This window comes from Callorhinus ursinus, unplaced genomic scaffold (assembly GCF_003265705.2).
Source record: "Callorhinus ursinus isolate GAN/ISIS: 27379988/994484 unplaced genomic scaffold, GSC_fseal_2.0 scaffold6, whole genome shotgun sequence".
NCBI classification, from domain to species: domain Eukaryota; kingdom Metazoa; phylum Chordata; class Mammalia; order Carnivora; family Otariidae; genus Callorhinus; species Callorhinus ursinus.
Window position 1 is genome coordinate 80,334,026 of NW_027397068.1, and position 19,323 is coordinate 80,353,348.

General features: G+C 41.7%; 2 protein-coding genes across 2 annotated transcripts; one reads left to right on the top strand and one right to left on the bottom strand.

Moving 5' to 3' along the window:
* Nucleotides 1-23: 23 nt before the first annotated feature.
* CUNH6orf120 (chromosome unknown C6orf120 homolog) lies at nt 24-1,578 on the top strand. Its single transcript, XM_073894241.1, has one exon. It carries the CDS (start codon nt 139-141, stop codon nt 691-693), a length of 555 nt encoding a protein of 184 aa, XP_073750342.1. The 5' UTR covers nt 24-138; the 3' UTR covers nt 694-1,578.
* Nucleotides 1,579-1,583: 5 nt separating this feature from the next.
* PHF10 (PHD finger protein 10) lies at nt 1,584-19,322 on the bottom strand. Its single transcript, XM_025866583.2, has 12 exons — nt 19,233-19,322; nt 16,797-16,903; nt 14,565-14,695; nt 13,858-13,941; nt 12,787-12,920; nt 12,540-12,689; nt 11,807-11,916; nt 10,205-10,358; nt 7,845-8,000; nt 3,278-3,386; nt 2,805-2,993; nt 1,584-1,749 (listed from the first exon to the last, which is right to left on the bottom strand). The coding sequence occupies exons 1-12, from the start codon at nt 19,320-19,322 to the stop codon at nt 1,664-1,666; spliced, it is 1,500 nt and encodes a 499-aa protein (XP_025722368.1). The 3' UTR covers nt 1,584-1,663.
* Nucleotide 19,323: the final 1 nt, after the last annotated feature.

The window sequence follows — 19,323 nt, forward strand, 5'->3', positions numbered from 1 at the left end:
CGCCGTCTCCGCTCTCTTCCCGGGGCCTGCGGGGACCGGGCCCCGGGGGGCGGCCCGGCGGCGCCGGCGCGCTGAGCGTGCCCTCTGGCCCTCCTGCAGGACGTCCGCGGGGGAGCCGCTGAGCGGCGGGCGGCGGGCATGGCCGCTGCCTGGAAGCGCGCCCTGCTGGTCCTGCTGGCCTCGCAGGTGGTGTCCTCGGCCAGCCCCTCGGACGAGGACGAAGTCCCCGAAGAGTGGCTCCTGCTGCACGTTGTGCAGGGCCAGATAGGAGCCGGGAATTACAGCTACTTGAGGTTAAACCACGAGGGGCGGATCGTCCTCCGGATGCGGAGCTTGAAGGGGGACGCGGACCTGTACGTGTCGGACAGCACCCTCCACCCGAGCTTCGACGACTACGAGCTGCAGTCCGTCACGTGCGGCCAGGACGTGGTGTCCATCCCCGCGCACTTCCAGCGCCCCGTGGGCATCGGCGTCTACGGGCACCCGTCCCACCACGAGAGCGAGTTCGAGATGAAAGTGTACTTCGACCGCAGGGTCGAGCGGTCCCCGTTCGCCGAGGTGGCGGTCTTCGACGGCAGGGACCCGGCGCACAGGCGCGCCCAGGCCCCCGAGGATGCGCCCCAGGAGGAGGAGTCCGTGCTCTGGACCGTCCTCATTAGTATTCTGAAACTCGTCCTCGAAATCCTGTTTTGACTCGCCGGACACGCTCTGGAGGCTCTCCCCGAAACCTGGGAAGTTGATTGCAGTGCTCTCTGACTCCAGCTACCCTGATCTGGTGGAAATTCTGGTTACTTCTGATTGGGGGATGGACACATAAAGCCATACAGTTTTGTTACCTCATATACCCCACAAGTAGGGAAAGCAGCAAGAACGATGTGTTTTTTCCTCCAAATGTCAAAATTCCTGTAAAGGGAATACGCACAATAAAATGTTTAAACTCCAGTTTGATTAGCTTGTCAGGTGACTAAAAATATTGCAGTAACCCAGGTCTATATAAAATAAGTCGAAGTAGAGCATCAGATTAAAAGGCTGGTAGCTAGCACTGTATTCCGGTTAGGCCCCCAGTGCAGGTACAGCGTGTAGACTTTGAAGAGTTACTAAAAGCAAGTCTGAAATGTAATGCTTTCTGGGGATTTGCGTGGGTATGGGGCAAAAGCCCCGTGCCTGCTCCCCAGGTCAAGCGGGCACCCCTCTCCGGACAGATCTCCTGGCAGACCCAGGGTGCTCCTGTACCAGCTGCACCGAATCTCATCAGGTCATTTGTTATTTATCACCTTGGGCTACCTATTAAAATTCTTCCGTCATTAAAATAACTTGGTTATGCTACCCACGACAGGCCAGAAACAATACAGACTAGGAGAATTTCATGCAAATACTAGTCACTTTCAGGTCAATGGAGGAATTGTGGAGTATTTCAATTAAATTGCCTAATATTTCCAACTGAATTTCTGGATAGAGCCAAAGTACTAAGAGATGAAAAGAAATTTTTGGAAAATAAACTGTTATTTCTCTACTTGAAATTGGTTTCAAGGGTAAAAGTGGCTTATAACAAATAAATCAACTTGCAGATTTTAAGCATGTAGTTAATTTCAGAAATCTTTTATTGGCATAAAATTGAGAATGTAAGTAAGTTGGCACCAAATATTTCATTTAAATCCATATTTTATCCCTCTTTGCTGTTTTTCCCCCTTCTGCCCACTTTCCTGGGTGTTGGGGGGGCTCGCTGACAACAGTCACAAATCCAGCGACCTAGGAGAAAAATTGTTAGTTAATATAGTACGAAATTTAATTCTTTAGGACTGAATTTTAAACCCATTCGGCTCTCCTTCCTTAGCTGTCACTAATGATATTTCTCTGTGGATTTGTGATGTGAAAGACACTAATGAGTTTCTTAATTTAAAGAGAAAAACGTAAACTTCCCTTCATCAGTGTAATCAGTACCATATGAAATTCAGTACCAATGGGGGGTGGGGTGAGAGGAGCGATTCTATACAATGATAGGGACTTTAAAAAATTATTACAATCCTTTCTGAAACCCAAAACACTATCCTACTTTCAGAGCTCAACACTACAAATCCTCATATGAAACCTGTTAGCTTGGCTTATTTTCAGCCCTTCTCTCTGCTGCTCCGTGGCAGCTCCCAAGGCCTGGTGCACCAGACACAGCACTTTAAACTGATCAGTGATAAACTGTACCATGTCCTCCATCTGACTTAACTACAGAACTTCAAGTTGCCTGCTTCTTAATGATTCCCAGGAAACTTAGTTCTTGGCATATATTTTATAAAAGTATTATACAGTGTTAACTATGCAATAAGTTCTAGGTTTACACAATTATGTGTAATATTTTAGTCCAAGTACTGTGACTTATTCTTCGACTCTGTGTTCATTCCAAAGTTACCTGCAATTGTCATGCTGCCTCATTTTATAGAAATCTGGTTTAATATTTATAAAGGCATAGCAGTCATTTTTGTTAAGTTTCTGAATAGATGATATAAAAATAAAATCAAGACTTTGAAACAAATTGATGCTCTTGCTTTAGTTCTTTCAGTGGAAAGACAGGAGTTCACTCTACATTGAACTCTACTTCCAGTACTTGGATGGGGCACTCTGACACCCCATCTGTCCTTTAGTTGGATTACCTAGGGGTGAAAAGCAGGCGGACGTTATCTGGATAATCACAGCTTTGGTCACTTCTTATGAACAGAAGGATCCTTAAGGTGTTTATGCAGAGCCTTTAAAAAAAAAAGGCTGGGAGAGTCCCTTCACTCAAAGATAATGTTCCTCCTTTTTTCAGTCTTTACCTGATGGAATAGCACCAAGGCCCACACAAAAAGTATGATAACCTCTGTCACACACATCACAGAACATCATTTCTTCTTCGTGGTGGGGTTGTCCACATATAATGCAAGTTTTACATTCCATACACTGCCATGGGTAGGTCTTAATCATAGAAACAAGCTCCATGGTCATATCCAGGCAAGAAGGATGGCCTAAACCAAAACCAGCATTAGTATTTCACAATAGAAGTTTGAACTTAGTATGGCATAATAAAATGCTAGTTTGCTTTGAGTTCTCAAGAATGGCTACAATGTTTAATCACCAAAGAAATGAAAATACAAGAAGTAGAGGAAAATACATGGGCTGCTTTTCTATGCCTCACAAGTTACCCTATCTATCAGATGATTCTGTGATTCAGGTCTGACAGCTAAAACTCCTCGTTTCTGAAGCAACGAACAGGGTGGTTAAAATGTTAAGAAGACATGTTAGTACTTACCACTGTTATCACACTGGGAGCAGTGTATAAGTGATTCAGCCTTCCCTTTCTTGTTGGACTCCTTACCCTTCAGACAAATTCCACATAGAGCATTTGGAATGACCTTTGGCTGGAATGGTAGAAGAGGGCTATAAATTGATGCTAGAAGAACTTACTATGGGTTCACAGGGAATTGTTACTGCCTCATCTTTACTTTTGGTAACTTGCTAATGAGGACCTTTTTGAAAGACCTAACTTGAGAAAGCCGGCTTTCAACATACGATGGCCTACTAACTAAAGCTTTAGATTTTGTTTAAAAATTCTGTCAACAGCGTGATCTCATGTCAGGATTAAATGTAGCATTCTACACTCCTTACGTGCACAGTAAGGTCCGTATGATGAACTGGAAGGGAGCACTACAACGTCAAATTGCACTATTAACTGGAAGAGAAAATCCCAAGTACCGAACGACCGTTACATATATAGTCAGGCTTACCGATAAATGGAAGGCTTCGTGTTAAGCAGCTTATATACTGGTTTTGTTTAAAAACTGATTATTTTCCAAAGTTGTAAAAATAGATCTATAAAATCTAAGTTACAAGAATCAATGTTTTAACATTTTTAATTGAACGATGTCTCATCCATACATTGTCATGTGCATAAATGTTTCTGGAAACCAAGCTATGATTATTCCCTTTGCGTATCTAATAATAAAAGAGCCTGTGCTTAGGGGAAAAGCATTCCATAGGAGATACAAAACATAGAAGAGGAAATAAGTTTTCAGACAAGCAAAAAAAAATCATAACTTAAAAAATTATAGACACCCTCGTATTCTTGAGTACCATTCATTTTTCAGATTAAAGCCTTGCTCAATCCAATGAAAGTATTTGGGCTTTAAAAAACACTTAGCAACACATGGAAAAGGACAAAGAAGAAAAGATTCACAGCACCTACAGTTATCAGGGGAGGGAGAACATACAAACATCACAGCTTTGACCGTAATAAGATGATGTTCATTAATGCTACTCGAATACGTAAGTAATGGTGGCAGAAAAAGAAGAGCAAGCATGGGCCAAGTAGGAGATGGGCCAGGGGCGTACGTGTATACATGACCTGCGGGGAGATTCTCTTCAACAGGATTGTGGTATTTGTTTTATTTCAACCCAGCCAAATACATCTTCTATTTCCCTCTCCTAAGTTACTAAACCAAAGAGGAGCCTAAAGGAAACTCCAGCTTTGTATACAGTATTCCAGCTTTGAAATGTCTCACTGCCACCTTCAAAACCTGTTAGGCCTAAACAATTTGTTCTTAATTCTTTAAATTCTTTATGTTTTAAATTGTCTTTCTTTGCAAAAGATGACAGAGGCATTCAAAAATAATTTTTGGCTTATTTATTTAAAAAAAGTCAACCTTATACATAAATATAATAACAATAACTCTAAACAATCACAAATGTCTCTACAAAATAATAAATATCATGGAAGTTAAAACATACATATAAAACTTTACCGTTAACTATCCTACATCTCCTGTATGTCTGTATACCCTGCTCCCCCAACAAAAGGATAGTGTCACATGCTCACACCATGTGCGTCTTGCACTGCAGTCACCCTCCATTGTTGCTACATTCTAAGCAGGAGGTTCTCACTGTGCTTCCTACACCTAAATACAAAATAGCTAGAAGTGCACTTCTATGATCCAAGTTCTGATCCGGTGATGACCACATCTGTAACTGCCATAATATACAGCAGAAAGCTACCTCTCAATACACCAAAATAAGAACTCTGTTGGTTATGGCACCTGCACTGAATGTAAAAGACTTATTTAATACTTGTAGTCGAAGTTAGATACTGGCATATACCAAGTATTCGAATATCTTTCACTAAAGTCAGGGAAGTAACTACATAGTATTAAATTCTAAAAGAACTCCTCATAGGAAATCCTTTACAAAAGTCAAAAAGGAATCAAACACAAGGCTAGTCATTCACATTCTAGAGCAATTCAAGTTCTACAGCCATTAAAATATACATTAAACACCTATGATAAAAAAGGGATACCAAGAAAATTCTAGGTTTACTTCTAAGCTTAAAATCATAATATTTTGTTAAACCATTTAAAATGTTTCTTACCCAATAGTCTTCATCTTGATGAAAAGAGGGAGTGACGGGGTGGAGAAGAGAGAGAGAAAAAGAGAGAGACAGAGCTTTGTAGCATTTCCTATGGCAATTCTTTGTTCACTCAAGCATTCTGAGCTCCCTGAGAAGCCATCCTGCTCACACCCAGGACCGCCAGTTGGGAAGCTAGTCTCTGAAGGAGACTCCTCTGATGGAGGAGGAAGGAACAGTGTGCAGAAGTCCCGCGAAGACTGATGGAACAGAACCCTATGTCTGACAGTCAGTTATACTTCTAGTAACTGCAACAACATCAAAGTTTCACTATTGATAAGAAAATTAAAATACTCATCCTAATGGTTCTCAGCATCTCAAATAAAAGGCTCACAATACACTGACTTTCCTGCTTGAGAAATAACCAAAGATAAGTCAGACTTTCACGGTAGCACTACTATAGTATAGATTTTAATTATAAACTTGTCACATAGGCCTGAATCCTAACAATTATGCTTTAGTTGCAGGTTAATGTAACCTAAACAATACTGTCCTACAAATTAAGGGCAAGCACTAGTGAATCTTATTAAGCAAGACATCAGATACGTCATCATTTTTCTTAACTCCAACATATTTATATATATGACCTTCAGCTTGAAATACCCTAATATTTAGGCACATCTTGGCTTATTAATATTTTTCATACAGAGGTTACTTTTAATAAACATGTTCACATTAATGTATTAAGTCTAGATACTGGTTGTTCCAAACTTTGAAATACCTGAAACATTTTTAGGTACTAAAAATGTTCACAGAAATTATAAAATGTGTATTTTGCATATTACACTCCCTCGAGTAATATCAATTTAGGTCAATCTACAGGATTTCTTCTAGATTAAATCAATGATACTGTGGAATAATCTTCATTTTCAGCCTCTATTAAAACATCTACCTCACCATTCGCTCCTCTGAACCCATGATGAATCCAGGCTTATTATGAAAGGTCTCCTTAATGCCGACAGTGTGCTTTGAACTGCCACTCCCATTTGAAGACCAGCAGCACACTTTGCAGCACACACACCAGGCTAACTTTCCAAGATTTAATCTTTGGAGTTCATTTGCTTTCAATTATTAAGCATTAATTTACATCCTACATTTAAAAAATTAGGTAAGCTATCTATGTAAAAACAAGTATAAAAAACACACAGCTGCAGCCTACTGAAGCCATCCTTGGAAGCCAACCCTTGCCAAATGAAGCTTAAGATATGCTTGCCAGAGGCTGAAAAAAACATGGATTTTTAAATTGATTATGTAATGGCATTTTCAAATTAAATATGGATTAAATTAAACACTAATTTGTTAAGTTGCTTTGTTTACTTCAGGAAAAGAAAGGTAAGCAGATTGCTAGAAGGGTCCGGCTGGGGAAGGGAAGTTGGCTGGCAGCCCCCGTGCACCTGTTCCTCTAGACCGTCCACTGTGACCACAATCCTGACCCAGGACAAGATGTTTTTAACAATTCCATTCAGCAAAACTGCTCCATCACCTTACTCTAAAATGTGCCTTCAAAACACCTTCATAACCACAGTTAAAGGCATATTCGGATCTATTCCAGACCATATGAATGGTGTATTTTACTATTACCATCTAGAACATAAAACTGTGCGGCTGATTTCACCCCCTCCAGAACATTCCTAAACCCCCATCATGTAGGCACAGGGCTACTCACCTCTCACCCAGCCCTCGGAAGGGGAAGACGATAACAATAATATTGCTGATAGCATACTACCTTGCTCTGAGAAGAGCCAGAGCAGTTCACAAGTGTATCTATCTGTGTGTGTGTGTGTGTGTGTGTGTGTGTGTGTGTAAGCCAGATTACATCACTAGATAATGCTTAAATCCTGGTCATAGAGTCATAGAAGCTATTTGCCAAGGTTAAGCTAAAAATCACCATAATGTAAATAACAGATTTTACTATTTTCTATCGCAGAGTTAACTGAATTTGGCCAATGGATCGAATAATCTTTAGATTAAACTCAGATCTTTCTCCAGGAGAGGAGCTTATTCTCAGAGTCAATCCACCCATCCTTTACAGCTTAGCATGCTAAGCTATACTGAATACTAGGTCATTGTAAATATCAGATAACTAGGATCTTTACTCCAAGGAAACAAAATATAAAGTTCTGCCTATGAAATGAATTTTTAAAAACCCATACTTGCCTGGTTATGGTTTAAAAAACAAAAAGAGATTTTCTTATAAATTGTACATCTACAGAAAACAGAAGCTGAACCATAGGCAAAAGTGACAGAAAAGCCACCAGGAAAATAAAGCAAACAAGAAGGGAGCTGACAGAGGGCACACACCACAGAAGAGCTAGTGAAGTGCAGCAGGCAGAGCTCCACAGCTTTGAAAGTCAAAGTTAAACTATGTCGGGGAGAGAGGCTGGTCAGGAAGGAAGCGGAGTCAGGGGCTTTTTTCTTCTACCTTGTACCCAGGGACTGACTTGGACAGTACAGAACGTTTGGAAGCATCTTTTCTTGGAGTAGCAGCTTTGTCCTTGGATCTCTGTCTTCCCTGGAGAGGCTCCTCCTGGCTGTCGGGAAGGCCTTCCCCTTCAGACACGTTGCCGGAGGAGCTGTCCTGGAGGTCAAAGGCACAAACAAAGATCGCTTGGAATTCACATAGACTTGAGTGTGATTTGTAAAAAGTTTTAAAGTTCCATCAGTGTAAAAATTAAAAGGTAACTGTAAATAAGAAAACTTTTCCCAGTGCCGACTAAAAGAAGTCCTACCTGTGTGATAAATACATGAAAGCACAGAGCTAATTCCATTTACACCAGCTAGTACCTTAATCCACCGTTTTCTGACATAACACGAACAGTACTGTCTGCTTCGGTGCTTCGACACTGTTGTGCCGTGTCACGGGGGGCATTGTTTGTTTCAGACAAAAAACTACTTAAAAAATAAACTGTCTTAAATAAGTGTGGGTATTTTTTACTGAGTAATAAATATTAGAGTTCTTCAAGCACTCACTTGTATTCCATGCAGGCACCAGTATCGCTGAGCCTTTACGACAGGATCTGACATATTTTAGATGTTCAAAGTTTAGGAGTTCGATATCTCATCATTTAATTCTTCATTTTTTAATTTAAAATTTTCTAATTAAAATAAAAATGCTATGTTCATATAAATTATGAAAATTAATAACTGAAAAAATTAGGTTATCCGTAACTACTTTGATAAACAGTCTGAGACAACTACTGGGAACATGAATGCATCTCCTTTTAATTTTTTCCAGGTGTGTGTCTGCATATAAATACCCAGATTCGCACATTCACACACGCATACACATACCTATCTACACATACCCCTCACTTTTTTAGAACACAAAACTGGTGAGGCACCTGGGTGGCTCAGTCAGTTAAGTGATCGACTCCTGGTTTCTGCTGAGGTCACGATCTCAGGGTCGTGAGATCCAGCCCCGCATCGGTCTCCAGGCTCAGCGTGGAGTCTGTTGAAGATTCTCTCTCCCTCTCCCTCTGCCCCTCCCCCACTCCTCTAAAATAAATACATCTTAAACATGATCTTAAAAATACACACACACAACTGGATTACACTGAGTGTGTTTTTCAATTGTTTTAAGTATTATGTGCATTTTATCACATCATTTAATATTCTTCGAACTTCATTTCTGTCATGTAAATGTAATATATCACCTACTGTGAACATTACAATTATTCCTAATTTCCATTATAAAAAAATACAGTTAACACTCCAATGACCATTTTTTGTCCTAATTATTGTCCTTCAGGTAAATTCTGTTAATATATTTGCTAGGTCAAATTCTGTGGAAGTCAAAAATCTTGGTATAACTGTTAAACGCTCTCCTGAAATGCTGGATTAATTTATACTCCAACAAGCAGAGTGAGGGAAAGTCAACATAACCTGCTCACACCACAGCAACCCTTTCACCAGTAAGACAGGAGAAAAGTGGTACCATCCTTTAATACTTGAATAGCATCTTAGTTTATGTAACATGTATCATTAAATGTTTTAGAACGTATTGGTGACAAAAAAAAATGTACTGCACATCGAATGGTAGCACATTCTCAGGTTCAAGTTGGCTGCTCAGTGCACCACGCTAAATCAGATCAGAACCCTCTGACATCGTGGGTTTGTTCTCCTTCACTTCCACCGAGCACACCAACACTCCCCAGTCATGCAACTGCATTTTGCTTAAAAAAAAAAACAAAAAAAAACCAAGAAAACCTACCTAATAGCACAACATACCAGTCACCTTCACGTTTTCCTATAGGAAATCTAAATTGTTAATTGAGCAATAGCATGGGTGCCCGGGTGGCTCAGTCAGTGAAGCGTCTGCCTTCGGCTCAGGTCCCGGGGTCCTGGGATCGAGCCCTGTGGGGGGGGGGGGACCCTGCTCCGCGGGGGGGTCTGCTTCTCCCCACTGTGCTCTCTGTTGCTGAATCTGTCTCTCTCAAATAAGTAAAATATTAAAAAAAAAAAAATTAAGCAATAGGAACACAAGTTAATGTGCTCCCAAAACCAAGACAGTTCAACATAGGATTGTAAACTCATGTCCAGTGCCCTTTCCTAACCTGCCTGTGATAACTTTAAAAATAAAACTTACCAAAGGCCATCCACGGCCTGTCTATACCAGTGCACACAATAAATAATTTTCTTGATGAAAGCATTCAGGAAATTATATGCCAACTGTCCTTTCTCAAAAAGAGGGCGGTGCTACCAGTCCAATTCAACATCTGGGAAGGCAATTAGCAAAAACTCCAAGGGAGGGAGACACCTCCTAGTAAAGACCAATGCTCCTACCGAAGTGCCTTTATGTTTCCGTTTCTCATCGCCTCGACCATCCTCGGCATCATCCGAATCGCCGTCGCTGTCTAGGGCCGGGAGCTCAGGATCCAGAGGGGGCTCGTAAAGTGCGGTGTTCAGTGGCAGATACCGCAGCTCATCTGGTGAGTACCTGAGGTTCAGAGACATGACTATCAGTTGTCTTCTATGATTAATATGAATGATCTAATCCACGACCTTCAAACATAGCCTTAATCTTCTCAATTAACCCCAAATACTTTTGGAAAATGATTACAGATGTAACAAATAAGTTTTCATTTTGTATCATGTATCAAGTAAGGAAAATAAATAAAAAGCCTAAACATTTTTTGCACCAGGTAGAGTGTACTATACACATTTGATTCTTATTATCAAAAGATATGTCGTCTCTCTCCTTCATCCTCAACCCAAAAAGAGGGAAAAAAAAAAAAAAAGCCGACTAACGTGGAACTGTGGCAATTAAAGACTGTGCACAAAACCCACGCCCCCTGAGCGCCGCACCCCTCACTCCCTAAGTTATCACTGCTTCTGGGTCCACCGCTGCTTCACATGTACAATGAGTATGACGATGCGTCCACCTCACAGACAGATGTGAGGATTTTATCAATCGACACTTGCAATGCACGGCAGTGCATGGTCCATGACATTATTTCAGAAACCAAATTAATCATCTATTGTGTCTGAAATGAGAGACCAGCAGCCCCTCACCCTGAGTCAGATGGCACCCACACCACAGGACACTGTGGCCACTCCCACCCACAGGCCGGCCCTCTCCCATGTCACACCCTGTCCACACCCTGAAACCTGAGTTTAGGAGTGGGCACTGGATCAGCATCTCCCTCAACTAAGACAGCAAAAATCAAAGGGACTGGTACCCTGGCATATCACTTTTAATAATTTGCTGACCCAAAAGTGAAATTAAAATCTGCTAACCCATGATTTAAACTTGGCTTTCAAATAGTAGGATCCTATAGTCTATTTTAAATGCTATTCCTTAAAGAACAGTCTCTTTCCTCAAGAACATAAGGTTTAGGGCTGAAGTAAAAGCTGAGATTTTCAAATAAAATGACCCTGTTAGCCTGGTTTTCAGTTACATCCCGCTTGGGACTAAGAGGTAAACAGCACTCTTGCCACACTGTGTGGAAGTAGCAGCCAGGCCGGCGGTGTGGCTGGAACGAGGAGGTGGCCGTGCCCGCCCCGGCAGCCCCTCTGCTCCTTCCTTCATTTCCTCTGCCGAATAAGTCAGTGCTTCCCAAGTGAGCAGGTCTGGGGTTGTGCCTGGGAGTCTGCATTCCCAACAAGCTTTCAAGTGACACAGGTACAGTTTGAGGCCTGGGGTGCTTTAGAACTTCTGACGCCTGTCCACAGAAACACAAGCAGGTGGGCGGGGAGATGGGCAGCCTGGGCTTTGTCAGCAGACAGCACACGTTCAAGCACTGCCTGAAGGGGCTTCTTCTGTGTGCAGAGCCACAGAAGTCAGAGAGAATACGGACACATGCCCAACTCTTTGGAGGCAAGTATACCAGACTCTCAAGTCCCTCGGCAATACCCAATAGTAATGGTCATAAAACCAACGAATACCTTTTGTAATATTCCTGGAACTGTCCGGGGATGAGGGCCACTGGGTAAGAACTGACCTTGGTTCGCTCTGTCGGTAACACTTTGTACTTCCCTTGAGGTACCTGGATAACCTGGGTTAACGTGAAGAGAAATACAAAACTGATTCCATGCTAGGAGTCAAGGTTTTAGGAACACAACAGCTCTTGTTCTCCACTGTGCTCCTCCCCGCAAAAGGCTAGAAACACAGGAGACATTAGGAACGAGAACCCAAGGGGACAGGAGGGTGTTTCTAGCTGTACATGGGAACTGCGTCTGGCTCTTCGCCACAGCCCTCACTGCTGAGGGAAACATAGTGTGCTTCTGCCCACCGCTGACGAGCAAGGGGACCTGGGCAATGCATACAGTGTCCTCATCTATGAAATGAGAAGAATACTAGCTTCAACCTCACGTGGCAACTGTGAGTATTAAGTGAATTAAGATGGAAATTTCTTAAAACAACCCTTGGGACAAGCAAAAGTCAACCACAGAGCAAAAGACGCCTCCCTCACACACACACACACCCCCACACAGAAGTGAGCAGAGTATTACTGGCATATCGTTAAAAATTGTATCTTAAGTTCTGGGGCAGAAAAGGACACATTGCCAGCAGAAAAAAAAAAAAAAACAACAACGGTTAAATAAAGGAGGTACTGAGCACTCTACCCTAACAAGCACAAAGTGAGGTTCAGGAACTAATAAAGTTAAGCAGCCCTACGTGTGTCTGCAAGTCAAAATAAGCTCTTCTTTCTTCCATACGTTCCCGGTTTAAGTTGCTGTTAAATTCAGCTGCTTTTTTGGCAGCTTTCTTAATGTACTCAGGCACTTTGCTGGCTTCAACCTTCTGAGTATTCTGTTGTTGCATTTGCTGAAATAAAAATATTACAGTTGGAAGTCACATACAACTTTACAAAATGTCATTCTCCCCAAACTAAATAAGAGATGCCAATCACCTCAATACTTACAGAATACTCTTTATAATGATCTGTAATTCGCTGACGTTCTTTTTCTTGTAAAATAACAGAATATTCAGCATGTTTGGCCGGATATTCTTTTATCATTAAATCAATCACTTCATCACTGCGCAATGCTGTTAAACCTATTTTAGACCAAAAAAACAGTTTAAAAAAAAACTCTTTTAAGGCTAAGTGAACAAAACTACTTTTCAAAATTTGCTTTTCCTTTAATCTACTCTACATTTAAAATTTTCCAGTAGTCAAGGGAAAATATTGTAATATATTTGAAAATAATAAAAAACAATATTCATAATATAAAGTCAAACAAGTTTTTTAAAAAAAGCTCATCAAAGTTGCAAAGGAAAATAAATCAATTTTTGAACCACGTTTTTTTTTAAGATTCAATGTACTAGAAACATATATCCCTTTATTAAAAGCAATGGCTAAATAATGATGCATACTAATTTAGGCCATTGAGGATTAAGGATTATCCTTAATCTAATATCCTTAACTAAGGAAAGATATTAGACAAAAACAAGAGTTTTTCAATATATTGCAGTAGTTAGTCTTCAAATTCAATACACTAGAAATATTACAAAGAGTCCATTCAAATTCCAAGAGAAGCATCAGCACACACATACAAATCATACAGACAATTTTCAAAACTCAGAGCATCCAATCATACCAACTGTTGTGATGAACACCCATGGTTTTATGTTAAAAAGTGCCACGGAGCATTAAAATGTTTATGAAAGAAAAACTGGAAACAAAGCATGGAGATAAGCCTACAGAACTAAAAACAGAGCAAAATGTGCCTTATAAGAGATAAAGACCAATACTTTTTAAAACTACTATACAAATTTTGCACACCACACACACGGACACTTGTGTGAAATATTGTTTAAAATGTCATTCTCCTTTATATTTTAACAAAACCCAAAAATAAACAATTTAGCATTTAAATAATTCAATCTATCTCATTAATTTTGTAAAATACTTTAGGGAAAAGGACAAATACCCATCCAGTATCACCTCATAAATATCTAGCTTTCATAATTCCCGTTTCAAAGCCTCTGTTACCTAGAGTGCACTGCGTCTCTGTGATGACATTCAGCTCCCGCAGGTAGAGTTTCTCCTTATGGGACAAATCTCGTCGCTCTAAATCTCCAAAAAAAAGAACAAAAGACTATTAAAAATAGTCTTTTACATTGGTAACATTATGCATTTGTAAAACTTTTAAAAAACTTAAAAACCTTAAGATTTTTTTAAAAAGTTAAATTCTTCATGGACTTAAAAAAGTACTGTGTGTTATATATTCCAAAGATTACTAAAGAGACCACGCAATCTTACAAATTCAAGGAATAAAAGCTAAATTAAAGTTGAAAACAGAATAACCCAAAGCAAGAATAGTAACTTAGTTGCACAGACGGCTTTTCTCAAATGCAGACACAGCCCCGTGTAGCTGCCTCCCTCGCTCAGGCCAGGGAGCAATGGGAAAGAATCAAATTCCTGCTGCTTTCGGCCATAACATGACTTTTTCTAAGGAATTCACCAGGAAATTCACCTTCCACATTTTGCTTTTAAGTCCATTTATAAGGCATAAGAGCAAACTGAGAGTGGAGAGAAATGCTGGGTGACAGCAGAAAGGAAAATCAGCCAGCAGAAGAATATACAGTGCATTACAAATATTCCATACCCAAATATTCAGAAGTTGATAACCTATCAAAAAGAGTTACTATTTAGTTAAAAGTTAGATTTAATCTGTTACATAAACTAAGACTTAATACCTGGATATTTCCGTTTAAAGGAGGTCACACCCAAATATTCACTGACTTGTTCTTGAAGCATATAGTATTCTCCTGTTTCATCAGGTGGCCATTTGTACTCTATCAAATTTTCTGCTGGATAGTAGCTAAAGCTAAGCACAGAAATATGTATTATGCCTTAAATGTGGCTTTTATTAAGTTTTAATCATTTTTATTTTAAGGATTTATTTTTGAGGAGTTTCATTTTTAGGAATTTGGAGAACTACTTTAATTATTTAAATTTTCATCTGCCATACATACAAGTTCGTACCGTCTTGTGCGTCCAAGAACATCACAACACAGGCAGAGGGAAAGGAAGCAAGCGTGTGTGATACCAAACAAAACAGTACACTGGAACACACCCCAAAGAACCAAGACTCACAACTGTCAGCAGTAAAGGAATTCTGTAGTGTTAAGAGATCTATAAGGCCAAACCAAAACTGTGGTGATATTCTTTCTGAATTCCCTCTCTTGAGCTTCACGCCCATACCGCTATTTCACCCGCCCGAAGTACAAAGTCACCAACTTGTTTCCCACCTGCTGTTCAGCGAGTCAAACAGCTAAGAAAGCAGAAATCCAAAAACGTGTTTCTCAAAGAGCTAAACTATAAACCATAATTGTTTGGTTCTCATAGACTCCACAGGCCAGAAGCACAGAACAGACCTGGTTTGATGGTGCCAGTGTACCGCAGACCAATCCCAACCCTGAAGAGCCAACGACAGATCTCTGGGCCTGGCCAACTCAACCTCCAAATGTCATCAGTGGACAATAGAGGCAAGAATGTGACACTATTTTATGCATCCAATTAAAAGTAACAACCAAAAAGTAGAGTTTTCTCAAAAATAGTGCTGGGAAATTAGATATCCAAATGCAAAAGTATGAAATTGGACCCTTACCTACTATCACATTCAAAAATAGATCAACAACCTCAATACAAGAACCAAACCAGAAAACACTTAGAAAAAAACACAGGAGTAACTCTTCCCGATCTCAGATTTGGCACTGGGTTCTAGACATGACACCAAAAGCATGAGCAACAAAAGAAAAATAGGTAATTTAAGCTTAAGCAAAATTAAACATTTTCTGCATGTTAGGACTCTTCAACAGAGTGAAAAGGCAACCCACAGAATAGGAAGAAAGGACTGCAGATCCTGTATCTGATAAGGGATTAATATCCAGAATGCATAAAAAAACTCCACTACTCAACAACAACAAAACAAACAACCCCATTTAAAAATGGCAAAAACACCTGAATAGACATTTCCCCCAAAGATTCACAAATAAGCACTGACAGGATGGTCAACATCACTAGTCACTACAGAAAGTCAAATGGTAACAAGAGTGAGATGTCCCCTCACGTCTCTTCGGATGGTTATCATCAGAACAGCTGGGACATAACCAACGGCAAAGGAAGCTGCACTGCTGGCAGGAACAGAGAATGATGGGTCCGCTGTGGAAAGCAGTCTGGTAGGTCCTCAAGGTCCTAAACACAGAACTACCCTATGATCCAGCTGCTCCTCTCCAAGGGATACGCCCAAAGGGACTGAAAACAGGGACTGAACACATATTTATACCCCAACATTCACCGCAGAACTGTTCACAACAGCCCAAAGTGGGAAATAATCTTAGTGTCTGTCATGGATGAAAGGGCAAACAAGAGGTGGTCTACCCACACACGGAGCTCAGTCCAGCCCTAAAGAGAAAGGAAACTCAAACACATGCTACAACGTGGATGAACTCTCGAGGAAGAAGCCAGACATAAAAGGGCAAATATTGTACGACTCCATCTACACAAGGTGCACTGAACAGGCAAATCCAAAATGTCAGCAAGGGGATGGTGGCTGCCAGGGGCTGGGGAAAGAGGGAAGCAGCAGCTGTCACTGCCTCCTGGCCAGGACGTTCCCGCGCAGGGGCGAAGCCATAGAGAAGGGTGCAGGCGGCAGCTGAAAGACGCTGGGCATAACCGTGCCACTGAGTGACACACCCAAACATGCTACAATGGTGAATTTTATATGTGTATTTTATCACAATAAAAACAAGTTTTAATTGCACTGAGTAGCAAAAGCAATGTTGGTGTCATATGTAAAACATGACAAAAATATTCTACAATATCTAGTAACTGCCTTTGCCAGTGCAGGGGCCGGGGAGGGTGAGGTATTGCAGAGCAGAGAAACAGACCACAGAAACTACTATTAAGCAATGAAATGACAGTACCCAAGATCTTGACTTGAAGTCTCACAACTCCTAGAGCTATCTCCTGAGCCCATTCGCCTCCTTTTGGATGGTTGGGTCCCATCATTTGAATTATCTTCATTATCATCCTATACGTTTAAAAAATTCAAAAAATAAGAAGAGAAACAATAAAAAAATAAGGAAAGAATGATTATGTATCTTCCCAGACTTGCTAAAAGGCTCCACTTAAAGGCTTTCTAAGGACAACTGATTATACAATGTTAACTTTCTATTATAATTAACAGGGGTCAAGAATTTGGTATGGCAAGACCTGGAAGAAAACTAAAAACAAAGTGATCCTCAATACAATCAAAATAAGAAAATTTTTAATTAACCTGTAAATCTAAATCTACTTTTGCTTTTTTACCGACTGCAGTTAAAATGCCCTGTGCATTAGAAACACATAAAATTGCTGCAACAGTCTAAAATTAAAGCAAACCCTCCTACCTCAGCTAGGGAAAAAAACGTGGATCATTTAGTGTTTAACTAAACTAAACTAAACAAAAAGTGTGGATCATTTACTGTTTAACTCAACTCATAGCTGGTTGACAGGACTATTCTAATGGGCTCTTACATACTTCTATTTCCGTGAAATAAAGGGCATACAAAGACTAAACACACATGATCAATCCTGTTAATATTTTTTCTTACATTGCAAAAATTTAGCGAGAATATTCCCTAATAAGAGTTAACAATCTATTCAGCAACACACACACATCTCCACCAAAAGAGGAGAGGGTTAAGCATTTTTAGGTCACATTATCTGTGATGAGACAGTAATATCAAGACTCTAAGTCTGACCATTCCATTCAGAACATGAATGAGGCATCAGATGTTAGGAAATGGATTTATTCACATATTAGCTAAGGCTTAATGACTATAAGACTTAAAAAATAACTTAAAAAAAAATCAAGGACATGTAGCTTTGTAAGATGAATACAATTTTGTTAAATACCACGGTCCTCTTGCTACATATTAAAAAGAATGCAATCCTGTAGAAGAATACAAAGAGGTAATAAGTTATATTGGTCATGCATGCCAAAGCTGGACCGGGATCTTACTGGGCACTGTCCTTCACTAGCTGAGCGAGGCTGTGTGCGCCTCTCCTTATCTGTAAAATTGAGATGATACTACCGCCTGTGTGGTGTAGCTGATGCAAGGATTAAATGAGTTAAATACATGGGAAGCACTTAGAGCAAGGCCCAGCAAATCATTAAGTGTCCTATAAAAGTTAATATAACTGTGATGATAATCAGAAAGTCTCAAACGGCTCCAGCTACTAGGAATTTACTCAAGATTCTTTCCCAAACAGTAAAATATATGGCATATTGTCCTTTTTTAGTTCCTGTATAACATAATTATTCAATTAAAGAACTCTGTATATTCCTATTAAGAAAGGCAACCAGGTATGAGATGGAGAAGAATAAATGTATTCTCCAAACATCTACATTTAACAGTAAGACTCACAATTGAGACGTTTCATATTCAGTATTTCAGGAATAACTGCCTGTAAGCAAATTCAAGTATTTTATTTTTTTGGTTTAACTTGCGACTGAGCATTTTACGGAGTTCTACGTCGATTTAAGTATGTTTCCCTTGGCTAAAAAGTTGAAACACTCAAAAAAGGCGAAAAATGCGAAGTCCTCAAAAAAAGCTGAAACCAGAATTTCACAGGCAGTGCCCTGCACGTGCTTTCAGCAATGCTAGGCGGAGGTACCGGGAGCACGAGGGAGCACGAGTCTGCGGCCCCGTCCACACGCACAGGTGCGCGGGGGGGCGGGGGGCGTTAGGGACCGCCCGCACTCCGAGCCACAGGTGGTGCGCGCCCCCCGCGGCTCTCCCCAGTCTCCCGCAGCGGCCGCTGCCCCGGGGCCCAGCTTCTGCCCCAAACCCCTGACTGCGCACACGCGCTTTACCGCGCAGCCTGGCTGCTCTCCAGGCGCCTCCGGCTGAACACGCGGTCCCCTTGCCCCCGGGAAACCGCACCGACTACAACATTTCAATTCACAAAGAGAGTTTCGCAGTAAAAATTGGAAGGGCTGCGTGTCGGTCTCGTTACTAAACTAAGTTCCCGGACTGTCTTGTGCTCCGGCCGTCTGGTCGGTTCTCGGCGAGCTAACACTTTGCAGAGCCACGCCGGCCACCCCGGAGCCCCCGGAGCCCCCGGAGCCCCCGGAGCCCCCGGAGCCCGCTTCCCCGCTCGCGGCCGGGACGCCGCAGCCCCGGGAGCCGCTTCCGCCAGGCGCGCTCCGGACCCCGGCGACGCGCACTCCGCCCCGCGCTCCGCGGGGCCCAGCCGGGCCGCGGCGGCCGAGCGGGGGGCGGCCTCGGGGGCCCGCGGCCTCCGGCTGTGGTCCCGGCGGGAACCCCGCGGCCCGGCCCCATCCCGCCCCCGCCCCACCGGGCGCCAAGCCTCACCTTCGGGGACGGCGCTCCGGGGGTGGCCGGGTCGCTGTCGCACGGCCGCGGGGAGAGCGCCGTCCCGGGGCCGGCCGCCGCCGCCGCCATC

What these genes read in the sequence shown, in the direction of transcription:
- CUNH6orf120 (XM_073894241.1), top strand. Translation starts at nt 139, where the DNA reads ATGGCCGCTGCCTGGAAGCGCGCCCTGCTGGTCCTGCTGGCCTCGCAG.
- PHF10 (XM_025866583.2), bottom strand. Translation starts at nt 19,322, where the DNA reads ATGGCGGCGGCGGCGGCCGGCCCCGGGACGGCGCTCTCCCCGCGGCCG. An exon ending in AGAGACGCAGTGCACTCTAG is followed by an intron (nt 12,921 to 13,857) that starts GTAACAGAGGCT and finishes GGTCTAAAATAG; the next exon opens with GTTTAACAGCATTGCGCAGT. An exon ending in CTCCCAGTGTGATAACAGTG is followed by an intron (nt 2,994 to 3,277) that starts GTAAGTACTAAC and finishes GTTTTGGTTTAG; the next exon opens with GCCATCCTTCTTGCCTGGAT.